Source organism: Acomys russatus, chromosome 12 (genome assembly GCF_903995435.1).
Source record: "Acomys russatus chromosome 12, mAcoRus1.1, whole genome shotgun sequence".
Classification (NCBI taxonomy): domain Eukaryota; kingdom Metazoa; phylum Chordata; class Mammalia; order Rodentia; family Muridae; genus Acomys; species Acomys russatus.
Genome location: NC_067148.1, coordinates 32975559 through 32990656, shown reverse-complemented (window position 1 = coordinate 32990656; position 15098 = coordinate 32975559). Strand labels below are relative to the sequence as shown.

At 36.1% G+C, this 15098-nt stretch overlaps 1 protein-coding gene across 1 annotated transcript in view; it reads right to left on the bottom strand.

Moving 5' to 3' along the window:
• Erbb4 (erb-b2 receptor tyrosine kinase 4) overlaps positions 1-15098 on the bottom strand; it is a 1024038-nt gene that overhangs the window by 302409 nt on the left and 706531 nt on the right. The window contains exons 6-9 of the mRNA XM_051154155.1: positions 13754-13872; positions 11085-11226; positions 8591-8704; positions 3973-4099 (exon numbers count right to left, since the gene is read on the bottom strand). Of these exons, the coding sequence (XP_051010112.1) occupies positions 3973-4099; positions 8591-8704; positions 11085-11226; positions 13754-13872 (502 nt within the window). The remainder of the gene's footprint in view (positions 1-3972; positions 4100-8590; positions 8705-11084; positions 11227-13753; positions 13873-15098) is intronic.

The window sequence follows — 15098 nt, the reverse complement described above, 5'->3', positions numbered from 1 at the left end:
TCGTATTTTTATACATATATAAAGTGTCTTAAATCTATTGAATTGACTTAATTATCCTAGTTTTGTAAAATGAATGGGAAGGATTTCAGAACATACAGCTCATGCTACCCTGAGACTGAAAATGGAGGCATATCCTATTTCACATATATCTGTCTTGCATTTTAACTTGAGGTATTCCAGCTTTCAGCAGTATTATTAAGGACAGATGATCACCTGAACTAAGAGGCAGGATATATCTGAAATAAAACTTTGACTTTATTTGCTTCCAAAGATAGTCTATAAAGGACTTTCATTGAGCCATAAAGTAATATTTATTGAACACGTTTCTGAGCTATAAGCTAGACAGACTTGACGGTTTTCCTCTTGCCATCTTACCTGCCTTGCTTTGGTGTTTTCCCTTCCCTCTGCCCTACTCGCCCCTCCTCTTTCCTTACCTTTTGTATCATTCTTTAAGATTTTCCTGGCACGGGTCTAAACAAACAAAATAGTTTTTGATTTATTTAGCAATCACAACCAGAAGAGCTATTTATTACCAATCCACTTCCCAGTTTCTCACAGGAGGGAAGCGAGTGTTTGACACGAAATAGAAGGCACCAAGCTCCATTCACACCATCCATCTTGTGCCTGCAATTCAAACTCCACGCTGGTCTGGATCAGGTCACCTACGTCTACTGTATCATTCATCTTTTGTTGGGTTTATTTTAAAGAAAGTTTTCACCATTCGGATTTCTAGTCCATGGTGAGTTTTAAGGCAATTCTTCACCTGAATGACTTAGTGATAGGATAGTCTTAACAAAACAAGGAATTTAAAATTTCATTGTTTGTCTGGGGTTCCTATTGTACAATACACTTGATCTTACGATACAGTTGTTACTATTTGTTTTGTAATTATATGTTGACTATTACCTTACTCTGGAGCAGAGATGAAAATGTAAAATCCTCATAAGTAGTAAAACTCCCCCAATAATCTTCTATGATAAAACAAGACTAAAATACTAATGCTAAGTCTCATTAAATCATTTTTTCCAAAGTTTCTCTCTCAGACATTATTTAGAAAAATTTTGACCATAGGCATGTCACTTTTCATAATTATTCTACTACAATAATTTTTACAGTGGTTCTCAATGGGGAGAGTATAACTTCATTAAATGGAAATTGGGGCACTTACAGGAATGTTGTAATTGTAACAGTAATTAGGTTTTTAATAATAACCCAAGGGCAATGCTTTTAAAATCATCTTACAGCAAATGATTTTCCTTTGTCCCCTACAATCTTAAAGCAAAACGACCAGAGAGAACCTCAGGGGTGCTACCTTTACACCGAGTCATCATTTCTACGTAATCCCCTAGCCATATTGTCCCAATTTCAAAGAAATGTAGTTACGTTTGTGTGTTTGTGTGTTTGTGTGTGTGTGTGTGTATGAGAGAGAGAGAGAGAGAGAGAGAGAGGTCTAGCTATTTTCTACTTCACTCTCCAGATATTCATATGACCTTTATTTTTCTGCACTTCTTATTCAGAATGATTTCTCATATCATTACTCATAAATCTAAATTTATATGCTATGTAGAAAATGAGAATTTTCTATAAATACCATTTCATCATACTGGACTATTTTCTTATGTTCATTTTAATTATAACTAGAAATTACAGTGATTTTTAAAATTTTATGTATTTAATAGGGCACATTATCTCTGGATTTTATTTTGAAATTTTAAAAATGTCAAATGTTTGAAAAACACACACATGTGACTATATGATGTTAGGAATGACAATGCCAAAAAGCACTTCTAGAAAGCAATTTCTGAGATATGTTTTTGAATTGCACCAAACACCAATGTTTGGAAGTTACTGTGTTAAATCACATCTATGATGGTTGTTATCACCAGTGTAAAAGGATCTAGAATCACCTAGATAAATCTGAGAGCCGACCTGTGGGAGATCATCTAAATCAGTTAGCCTCTGGGTAGACCTGTGAGTGATTATCTTGACTAGGTCAGTATAGGTGAAAAGACCAACTTGAAACTTAAATGACACTGTCTGCTGGCTGAACTTGTGAGATGAATAAAAAGAAGACAGACAGAGAGAGAGAGAGAGAGAGAGAGAGAGAGAGAGAGAGAGAGAGAGAGAGAAAGAGAGAGAGAGAAGCATGCAGTGTGACCTGCTGGCTCAAATCCTGCTGCCATGAGCTCCTTTCTGTGTTAGATGTATCTTGAAATTGTGAACCAATACAACCCTTCCTTACTTAAGTTGCTTTTGTCAGGGTGTTTTATTATAGTAATAAGAATAATAACTAATACAGTGCCCATGTGGAAGGAGGCGATGGGAGTCAAGTAGCTCCATCTCAGTTTTGGATTCTTAGATGGTATTAATAACAGATGCTATTATTTTTGTCATAGGAATATTTAGTTTCAAAAATAATTAACATATGCATATATCACTTTCTGGGTGTCATGTGCTCATTAAGCTATATATTAGATGAGAGTATTAGCCCAAATCTCCTACCAGTGGACTAAAGATGCTAGGTTAACAATGCAGATTATTTCAAAGGAACTGTGAGACCTTTAGTGGAGATAACCAGATGGATGCCATCTGATAATGGTAAGGATTATTCAGCAAATCACTGTCATGCATGAATGCAGGCTGAGAAGTACAAAGATTTCAAAGGGAAGGTAGTAATCTTAATTTTAAGGAAAGCATCGGTTTGGCTAAAAAATATCACTGGCTAGAAGATGCATATATAATTTTATAGGCTGTGACAAGGGACCATATTAAAAACTGCAGTTGTAATAGAGATGTTGCATGCAAGAACATAAGTAATAATTTGTTTGAATGAAGATAAATACTTTGTCCCATTGTTCATGCTGTTCTTATTTGGAAATATTTATTCATAATGTATTAAGATATTTTGCTTCCAGAAATGGGGTGATATATGTTCAGTGTAAGAGTTTGAATTAAAATATGTGAGTGATAGTCTTTATTTGTAGCCTATAGCACTAATATCTTGAGATCAAGTGGCAATATAGACAAATAGATAAGATACAAAGTATAGCTATTGACATTTTTATTACACAAAGAATACAAACTTTGTTATTTCCCCAGTTAAAGCCAGCAGGCAGTTCTGTAATGAAGGACCCCAGATAATGTAACAGTTTTTATTATCAAAATAAAATTCACTTTATAGTAACGCTAATTTCCCCATATAAAAGAAAAAGAGAGTCATAACCCAGTCCTCATATTTGACCATGTTCCCTGGAGTGGGAGACCTGGTGGCACTCAGAGGAAGGACAGCAGGTTACCAAGAAGAGACTTGATACCCTATGAGCATATACAGGGGGAGGTAATCCCCCTCAGGAACAGTCCTAGGGGAGGGGAATAAGGGGAAAAGGGGAGGGAGGGAAGAATGGGAGGATACAAGGGATGGAATAACCATTGAGATGTAACAAGGATGATACATTGAGATGTAACAAGAATTAAAAAAAAAAAAAAAAGAAAGAAAGAAAAAGAGAGACAAGAATATGTCAGAACAAAGTAAAACTTTAAAGGCAGCTCAGGAGAAGTTCAACTTAATTTCATGTCAGATTCTTCGAGTTCTTGCATGTCAGTTGTTTTTAAATATATGTTGTTTTGAATGAATTCTTTGTAAATTCAAATGGAATTTCTCACTTTGTCTGTTAGTTATGTTTTCTTTAAAGTGGCTAAGACCGGAGCTTGCTGTGACTATGGGTTTTATGCGACTGTCATGAGAATACCTTCAAGCTGAATTACAAATTTGCGTTTTCATACTGGAATAATAACCAACCTCCCAAGGCAGACATGTCCCCAGACTACTGGAGGGCTGTCCACTACTTTGCCTGAAAATAGTGTTAAGGAAACGTAAACCTCCTCTAGGTCCAGATGAATCATCAATCAAGTGTGCCAAGCGGAGGAACTCCTTCACGTCGCAGAACAGTGCTGTCAAAACTGCATACTGACCCGTGAATCCCAGTCACAAGGAAGATGAGATTGCCGTTGATCTTTGTGCAGTTTATGAATTTGTCAATGTTACTGGAATCCACAGTCTGGGCTGACAACAGTGATCCCGTGCCGATGCCATCACATGCTATAGAAGCAAGAATCAGAATAAACTGCTGGAAAACATATGCTTGGCTAAAAACTCACTGCACTTTCATTAAAAAAAATAATGGCATTTATTTCGGAATTTAAAATTACCTATTTCTTAAAATAAAAAAAAAAGGTTTTCCTCCCTTTGGTTTGTTGAGACAGGCTTTCTCTGTGTAGCCCTACCCATCATTGGAACTCACTTTGTAGACCAGGCTGCCCTCAAACTCAGAGATTTGCCAGACTATACTTCTGGAGTGCTAAGACTAAAGGAGTTGTTGGACTCCATGCCCAGCTGTTGCATTTATTTCCCACTCCTTTGGCACTATATGGATTTATATGTGCTAAACAAATTCAATAGTGCTGACCCTACTCCCTTATCAGTTTAAAATAATTGTATTTAACCACTCTCTCATAAAGCACAACTTCAATAAAATAAAATTGAACTCAACACACACACACACACACACACACACACACACACACACACACACACCTAACAAACAACAACAAGCATGGAGTCTGTTTTGCGTTGGTCACCTCCTCCTGAGCATGAAGCCTGCCCTGGAGTGAGACTAATCTACACAGGGTCATTTCATTGGAGAAAACTGATTTTACCTTTTCCAACAAGTAGAAATTACAAATAGCTTCTTGGTTAGCAATGGGATTTAGTGTGCCCACTTACCACTCTCTGGGCTGGGATTTTGTTTGGCTGAATTTGTGCAGATCTTTGAAAATGCCCTCACAGCCTCGATGCATTCATATGTCTCTTAGTTCATTGAAATTGGGTGGTTAGGGAGATAAAGAGAATCTGGGAAGACTTGGGAGAAGGGAAAGAATATGATCCAAATGCATTGTATGGACATGAATGGTGATAAACACTTTTAATCCCAATGCTTGAGAGGCAGATTCCATTAATTCTTGAAGAGAGTCTCCCTTACTGATTCATTATTACATACATTTCATTTCCCTCTCTTTAGCTCTCCTATGTCATGAATTTTACACACACACACATACACACACACACAACACACACAACTTAAATATTGATTGTATATTTCAGATAAAACATAGAGCATTGTCTTTCTGAGTCTGATTTATTTTGCTTAACATAATGATTTGGGCTCCATATGTTTTCCAAAATATGTTGTAATTTTTCTTTCTAAACTTTCATAATATAATATTTTCATTTTCTGTTTATAGACAACTAGGCTAACATGCTGGTTCTATTTTCTGGATGTTATGAATAGTACACCTGTGCACTCCGCAATGTGTCTATGTTGTGTTGGGTTAGAGCCTAGTGGTTATATACAAAAGTTGGGTATACAGTAGCTAGATTTTTTTCAGTATTTTTAAGAAATCAACTTGAAAACTGGTTTCTTTGTCAAAAATCAAGTGTCCATAGGTATGGGGGTTTATTTCTGGGTCTTCGATTCAATTCCTTTGGTCAGCCAGCCTATTTCTATGCCAGTATCATGCTGATTTTATTACTGTTGCTCTATAGTACAGCTTGAGATCCGGGATGGAGATTCCTCCAGAGGATATCTCATTGTCCAGGATTGTTTTAGCTATTCTGAGTATTTCATTTCTCCGTATGAAGTTGAGAATTGATCTTTCAAGGGCGGTAAAGAATTGTGTGGGTATTTTGATGGGAACTGCATTGAATCTATAGACTGCTTTTGGTAAGATGGCCATTTTTACTATGTTGATTCTTCCAATCCATATATGTCTGTCAGATATATTGGGCGAGATGGCTGAAGAAGATGATCCAACGTTACAAAGAGTTTAGGGTGCCTATTCAGGTAGCAAACTGTCTCTGTCATCTTCTCGTTTGGAAAGCTACTAATCTGCACTCCCAGTATACTCAGATAATCAGTTTTATTCTTTCTCAAGTCTCTGATGGGGTTGAAGACCAGATAGTTTAGTTCTACAATGAAGCTTAGATTTTAGGGCTTAAGATGTTTTTAGGTCTAGATAGATGTTTTAAGTAGATAATGATGAGATATGAAAGATATTGATTTACATTCAGAATTTTACACTCACCAGGATAAGAAAGGTGCTTTCTTCAAGGCTGTCAAATATAAATAGCTAAAACATTAAGATTGTAAAATTTATATAATTCCTGATTGTGTCATGGTTCTGCTTGCTATTAGGAGTTTATTGTATATATTTGTAATAATATAAATGTATATGTAAATAACAAAAATGTTTAATAGAAAAACTGGTTTCCATAGTATCTGCACCAGCTCACATACTCATTGACAGGCTGTGGGTTTCCTTCTATTGCAAGCATTTGCCATTTATTTTTGATAATAGTCATCAGACTTTGTGTGAGGCAGGACATATAAACAATTTTAATATGTATTTCTCAGATGGCGTAAGACACTGAACATTTTGTCAGCTATTTGCTGACTGTATGTATTCCTTCTTATGCAGACTGTCTACTCAGGCTGCACATGGTGGTTCACGCCTTTAATCCCAGCACTTAGGAGGCAGAGGCAGGCAGATATCTCTGAGTTCCAGACCAGCCCAGTCTACAAAGTGAGTGCAAGACAGCCATGACTACACAGAGAAACCCTGTCTTCAAACAACCAACTCGCCAAAAAAGAAAGAAAGAAACAAAGAAAAACTATCTACTCAGTTCATTAGCTCATTACATTACTTTAAATATTTATTCAGCATTTACTGCTGAGAATACATAGCAATATTGTCTCTGTATCACAATCTAGTGATCAAGAGCCATTCTACGAATTCTTTTTAAATTTAAGTTTCCACCTTTATCACCTAGTTATAACTACAATAAAACTTTTTATCCATTAATACTTACATGATCAAATTAAATTTCTTATAGTTGAGTTTGTTCTAAAATATGACTTTTGGACCTAAAAATATATTAATCTCTAAGTAACTAAGCTTGATTGTAAAACAATACTATGTGGTCTTCAACACCACCAGATTTATAAGTTGATAATGACATAATATGATAGATATTGATTTTATTCAGGATTTTAGACACACCAAGAGAGGAAAGATGCTTCCTTCAAGGCTGCCAAATACAAATAGCCAAAACTCTATGACCTTAACATTTACATAATTCCTGATTATTTCATGGTTCTTCTTGTTGTAAGTAGTATATTGTATATATGTGTAATAATATAAATGTATGTGTAAAATATTTTTTAAAAATTGTAAAAAATCATCTTAAAAGAAAAATACAACTTTTAATGTTTTTCAAAATTAAAAGCAGGTGTTTTAGTAAAATAACTCTTGATATATTAACCATTTACTGCATTCAATTTGAATAACTACCCTATAAAATATATATTAAATAGAGAGTACTGTGATAGGAGTTGGTGCTAGTGGCATATAAATATTTATACATATATTTTATATTACCTAAGCTTTCTAAAGGCTCTACTTTGAAAAACAGTTTAAGTGTATATGAGGTAGACCTATAAGATAGAGAGGATATGAGATAGAGAGAGGCATTCACACACAAAAAGCCATATATTCTGAAAGCTTAACTTTGGAGAGATGTGAATTCCACTTTTATCCCACTTTAAGTTGTTCTTCTGTGGAGGAATGTAAGCATCCATACCTAGATACTATTTCTTTCTTCACTAAAATTCTATGGCATAAATTATCCGTGACACTGCCTTACTACTTACAGTGCACATATTTCTCCACACATCTGTTAAAATATAGTTTTAAGACATGGAGAGTGAATTGTGCATGGTCCTTCTCTTTGTGCCCTTATTATGTTTTGCAGATCTTTTTGTGTGGAAATAATTTATGGGATACTAAACAGTGAATCCTTGTTTTGTGCCAAACTTCTAACATTTGCTGCTTCTTGGTAATGATGTGGTTTGAGTCCTTGCCTAGCATGACTTAAGTCATGGGTTGAATCTCTAGCATTATACAAATAGAGAGAGATTGAGGGAGGGAGGGAGGGAGGGAGGGAGGGAGAGAGAGAGAGAGAGAGAGAGAGAGAGAGAGAGAGAGAGAGAGAGAACAACGAAATATCCTTTGATTTCTGAGTTCCTGTTTTTCTTCTTAGCTGCTCTGTTAGTATAATTCAAAGTCAATCAAAACCACTATTAGCCACTATTTTTTAGAACAACAAAGTTAAATAAAGTGTGTGTGTGTGTGTGTGTGTGTGTGTGTGTGTGTGTGTGTGTGTGTGTGTTGTCAGTCATCTATTGTGGGAGCAATTTTTTTTCTGAGATGCTAATGCCATGGTCTATTTAAAGGTACATGAAGCAAGTAGGTGCCATTTAATCCCATCACTCAAGAGGCAAAGGCAAGTAGATCTTTATGAATTTGAGGCCAGCCTGGTTTACAGAGTAAGCTCCAGAACAGCCATGTCTACCCAGGGAACCCCTATCTTAAAAACACAACAGCCCCAAACAACAACAGGAACAACATTGAAAGGTTTAGGAGAGCCTTTGCTAAAATCTCCTGTTCTAACCCAAAACCCTGAAATATCACTCACCTTTGGGGCAAATATCAGTGCAAGGTTTACACATTTTAATCCCATTTTCTTCAACCTCCATCTTGGAACTAGGACAGGCACGCACACAAGAACTGGAATCTACCACAAAGTTGTCTGCATTTGGAAAAATCCAATAAGCAATAATGTTAATATTCAACCACCAAGTTTAAAAGAAGATGATCTAACAATTTGAAAGTGGCATCATTGATAATATATATGCCTCTTTCTCTGAAACAAACCCACCTCCAAATACTTCAACTTGAAACAGCATCTCAAACACACATTTCCCCTCAAGAGCAATGTGTGCTAAGAATGAGAGTCTGTTTGGCTACTGCTCCTCATTCCAAATTGCCCCCAAGACAGGGAGATTTCTTTTATAGACTTAGGAAACTATGCTGCATTTAGTTTGTGTTCCTCAACAGTTCCACTTCATTTCATGACATTATGCAAGTTGGAAGTCTAAAATACTTCAACTTCTTGAAGCACAAAGGAAGCTTAAGTTGAGATGCACTTCAAATCCAAAAGGAAAGGTTTAAAATGCATCTTGTGTCTTATTGACGTGTCACCCAAACTTCCAGAGACATAGTGAAAAACTGAAAGATACAACTTCAGCAAAATGCACAGTCAGACAATGGACATCTTATTACTTAGACATGGTGACATCCTTAGGGAACCAGTATCTGTGAGGAGCCAAGACTGTCTTTTGGAAATAAAGACTAAGTTGCTACATCTAGACCTTTCAGAAATAAAGGGACAAGGTGTTGCTTGTGAAAATAGTCTGAAATGGGATGTCGTCACACCTTCCCCTGAATACTGCTCAGGAATGCCATAAAGGATTCCAAAAATGTTGCATGCCCAAAGCAGAAAAGACATGTCGTCTTCATGGGCCATGCGATCCAAGTGACTCTGTGTTGTTTCATGCATGGTGGAAAAAAACAAGGATTTATTAAGTCCCACCTATGAAAATCTAATGGAGACCTCTAGGTTTAAATGTCAAGGCACATTGTCTATGGCCTAGGTTTTATATAGATTAACAAACAGCGTCTGAAATGCTTTCAGGACCTGATAGAAAGAGATCTTAAATATGGGTCAGGGTTGATTTATGGTCAACATGGCCATCATCAGCATGCTCTTTTTATTTGGAGTGATGAATGTATACTCTCAAGCAGAGACAACCCAGCTGCATGGGGACTTGAAGGAGGACACTGGGACAAGGTAGTGAAAGAAGTCAAGTGAGATACAAAGAGACATTTTCTAGTCAGTTACCAGCAGCCTGGTCACTTTGTATGGAGAAAAGAGTTACTCCAGACCTTGCTGTGTGAGAAGAAGATACAGAACATGCTGGGGATCCAAAGTAGAAGGATGGTTGGATAAGTAATCTGAAAAGGTCCTTACAATTAACATAACACTTTAAACAGTAGACCTCCAGCTTCTGGCTGGGCTGTGGACCCTATCAAAGGTAGGCACTATGGGTTGCAAGTGATTATTAACAAGAGGCTTTTAAAGATCACTCCTGCCTTGGTTCTTACCTGCCTCAAGCCTATCTCAATTCAAGAGTCTTTGCCACAAGCTCCACATGGAGACAATGCCTCTCAGTTAAGAGTTTTTAGATTTCAAAATGCTGAACCTGGAGAGTGGAGACCTGTGTGTAGAAGCTAAATGATCTTGGTTCCAAAGATAGTTGTAGTTTGGCAACCTAATCCCAGTGAACAAAATCTACAGATGGCCTTTGAGGTACAGTAGAAAAACAGTGAGGTGTCTTATACTGGCCAAAAAGAAGGATATTCCAAGATTCCAGGTGTCCTATTTATATTACATAGATTGTAAAGCTCCACTTACATGATTATATGAGTAAATATAGTTATTTAATTAAAATATAAATAAATTACTTAGACTTTCCAATAGGTAAAAGTCACATTGGTCATAGAATATTCATATGTGTTATATATATATATATATATATATATATATATGGTCACATATACTATTTAACATGTAATCAAAGTAATGATGGTTTTGAATCTCTAGCATATTATCTGTTTGCTAGATATCACTCAACAGTCTTCATATGTATTATATTACTAACATAATACTGTAAGTAACAAATCAGCAATAAGTATATGCATAAAGCCAATTCTCTCAGGATCTGACCTTATTTATCATACAGCTTGTAGTCAACAATGATTTTTTTTTTCTGAGAAACAGCATCATGTGCTGAAAACCCAAGTCATAGAGAAACTAAGCTTTAGGAAAGAGCCCCTACCACTGTAACCTCAAGTCTGGCATGTCCTTACTATGAGTCTGGGCATAGCACTTAAACACGTTGATCTTTACTTACTTAATTTTGCAAAATTAAATTGTCAGGACCCACAGCTAATGTTAACTAATTTACCATTTTTAATTTTCCAGTTTGAAATGACATTGATCACACATAGAACCTCTCAATTTTCCAGTAGCTATCTGGCTATTTGATGTGTCTTAGTGTGTCACTTACGTGGGCATTTCTTCACACAGAATGCTCCATACGTGTACTTTGCATTGAAGTTGTGTTCCAGTTGAAAGGTGGTTGGGTTGTAGACAAATGTTTGTGGACACTGAGTAACACAGGCTCCACTGTCATTGAAGTTCATGCAGGCCTGCAACACAGCAGAAGCATGGATAAGCAACGTTCGTCATCCTTGTGTATAAAGCCCTGCTATCCTGGTATCATGAAAGGTACCATACCTTATTGTTATATTTCAATTTTATAAATCCTGACCTAATGGTTAATTTCTAAGTCATTCTGCCTTTCGGTTTCCATCAGCTTCTCACCCTCTCTTGTACCAGTAAATAGTACTGTGATTACTGCTCTTCACATAGAGTATTGTATATCTACACAGTCTTAAACTGAGCATTGGTTTATAATAATTAAGGTAGATAGAAGTGGAAGATTATTTGAGTTCACACTAATTCCACATACTTATGTTTAATCATTACAGAGGGTAGGTCTCCAGTTCTGTAGATATGATTTTTTTTTCTTTTGAGTGTGGTTGGTTAACTTGTGCCTTTTGTGGCTTGCTGAGTACACATGGCATCCTATTACAGTAGAGAACATCGTAACAGTGATTTATTTACTTATACTTAAGGAGAAGCTAGGGCAAAGGCCAATCAACTATTATGGTCATAACTGTAAATTTGAAGAAGTGATAAACTATCTTTAGTGGGAGGGGATTAAATAAAATTGCGTCATTTTTCACAATGGTACATCATGCAATGGAACCCTCATGTTCAAAAGGCATTTGTTTTTGCTAACACACATTTGTCTTCAAATGTCTTTTTATTAATAATCCCTAGTTCACTTGAGAAGAATTAAAAACCATTTTCCTATTTGAGAGTTAGGTTTATTGATGTCACAAGAAAGCACATATAAACATGTGACTAACAAACATAGGCATAATATAATTCTTTTAATTAAGAATAAAGGCTTCTTATGAATAATTAAGTGCTCAGAAAAGAACCAAAGTTCTGTTTTACACTTCATTATAAATTGTCATATGGTTATTAATGAGAATTTATTCTGTTTCCTCCCAACATTTGCTTCATCAATTGTTGTTTTAGCAAACACTTTATCACAACACGACACTTCTCTGATGATGGTCTACAAGGTGTATAATCAGAGCGAGATTCACTGATGATACATTATTCACTAAGATGACACTTTATAGAAAGACTCTATTAAAAAGCAATCTAGAAAACAGTAAGTTTTAATTTATAGCCAAGACACATCATGTGTTCTTATAATTGAACACATTTCCTGTAATGGTTCACAATGTACATAGACTGCCCTGGAACAAGGGGAGGTAAGCCAGAGGACTTTTACCTTCCAGTTAGCACACAAGCATGGTGTAACTTATACCAAAGCTACAGCCTGGCATTCGTGAACATTCTGTGTCAAGTGCCAAAGTAGGATTGGTGGACCGTTCCAGTAGAGTAATGAAAGAGAGCTCTGGAGAGCACCTGGTATTGCTTATCACAATAATACAAGAGAAGGGGCACGGTGCCACATCCTACAGGGAGAGATTTTTCTACTGCTTAACACCACTCTTGCTTTGGAATCATTAATGCCACACCTGCAGTGTGCAGTGTCTGCAAAATCAAACTTGGTCCCCTGCCCTGCCTATGCTGATGACAGACAGGAAAGGGCTCCCAGTTCGGCAGCTTAGGTTCTTCCTTAGAAGTTTAACATGCAGTCTCCCCTCTATTCCCTCACTGAATCCACTTTAACCAGACTTAGTTTTGTTCTCCAGAGAATCCTATCAGACAAATTAAGTTTTTACTTTTTTTTTTTAATTTAAGCAATAATACGCTATGGCATCGATGCTCTTATTTTTTATTTTGCTTACAAGATGAGGACTCAGTTTTTAAAATTTTCAATTTTAATGTGTGTTTGTTTGATTGAACAAAATAAATTTCTAACATGCATTTTTAGATTTTTTTAGAAGTAGAAAGAATAAATTGTTGTAAATTTTTAAAAATAAAATTACCATTTATTATTTTAGAATAAAATTAAAAGAGTATTCTGGTTTATAAATGAATAAAGTTATATATTCCAAAGAACAAAAAACTTGTATCAAGCATATAATATCAATTTTAATTTTAAAATCTTCAATGAAGCTGTTTCATTTATATAAAAATAAAACATACAAATTATCATGTAGATAGTATTTAATGTGCATACTTAATTTTAAATACAGAACAATACTTGTTTGTTAACAGTGCAAACTGAAAAACATTTAAATGTGTAAATTCTTCTGATATAACCTTAGAGCTGATATTCAGGAGGCAAGCCGTCCTCACTCAAGGAAGTTAAAAGTGCAACCACACAAAGCGGTAAACACTGAAAGTCTGGAAACTACATTCCTAGTTCCTGAAAGCATGTTCTCAATCATCTTCTCCAATGCATTCCTTCATCCATAAACTGTATCAGAAAGGTAGAATTGATTTAACTGGCACAAGAAGAATTCTGTTTAATTAATAGCCAACTCCAATGGTAGAATGACTCCTAAGGGTTACAGCACCTTTTCAAAGAATAAAATGCCAACACTTAAAATATAATCCAGTGTTAAAATATTCCATGTAAGTCTGATTCAGACATAAGGAAAAAGTAGGAGTTCCCAGACATACAAAGCAGTCGGTGTCCTTTGGTCCTGCGCAGCCTCCAGCACACTCTCGATGACAGCAGTCACTCACGTAGGGTCCATAGCACCTGCCATCACACTGTTCAGCGCACACAGTCCTTGTCACTGTAGAAGACAGAAATGGGACCTCAGTCAAAGCCATCCACCAGCAGTACTATGTTCGTTACAGTAAAACATGTTCTGGGATAATGATTTATTTCAACCGGTATCGACTAACTCAGAAAACATTTAATGAATTTAGTCTGCAATTAGGAGTTACTGTACAAAAAGCTTTATATCTATAATGTCCTTTTTTGTTCGGCAAGTAGGTATACAGGCTAATGTAAGTCATTGAGTGCATTTAGTAGGTTCAGGAATAATGGAAGGAGCAGTGAAGTGGCCAAATAGTACAGCAAGGCTCTGTGGGAAAGTGCCCCCCAGACACTCAACAGAAATGAGGAAATGCATAGTTACTTGATTCATATGTTACATGAAATAAGGCAGGGAAGGAATGAAGGAAAAAAGAAAGACAGAGGAAGGGAGAGAGGGAGATGGGAAAGAAGGGAGGAAAGAAGGGAATGAATGAAAGAAAAGAGGAAGGAAGGTAGGAAGGACAAAAACATATCTGTACATCCACTGGTCTTTTCTTACTCAATTAATTCAACCCACAGCATCAAATCATTGTAAAATGTAAGAACAGGAATGCACAGATGGGTATAAAAGTTACACAGTCAGGGGCCCGACTACTTACTTAGGTTACTGTGTAGATATACTTTCTAAAGTACATTCTCAATATGAACACTACAGAGTCTATCTACTAATCACTCCATGGCTTCATCATTTACACTTATGCCTAGGTTATTTTATTCTTGGTTACAAAAACTTGAACTAAATGGGTTTGAATCCACTTCTGCCACAGACTACATTAATTTCATCACAATATATGAAATGCTACCTAACTAATAGCTTATCCAGAAACTGAACATGGATCATTTGTTTTCTCTTTCTGAATCACTTCTGCTACTAAAGAAAACCACCAAGGAATATCAACTCTTTTTCCTTAATTTTTTGTTACCTTCCTATCTCTATGACAGTTTACACCTAACTATAGCATTATGCTTATCCTTCTTCCTAAAAGTCTTCTTATGTTTCCTCCCAATTGATTCTCAGTGTTGCACTGAGGAGATGGTTTAAAAATAGAAGCCATTACTTGATTCTGTGTTGATTCATACTATAAAAATAATTGTTGCCCTTGTACGTATGGATTGGATCCTCAGCAAGAGTAAGAATCTACCATGAATCTGCAAAGCCCTCTGCCTCCTCTAGAGTCGCTCACCACTCCTTGTGTTTCT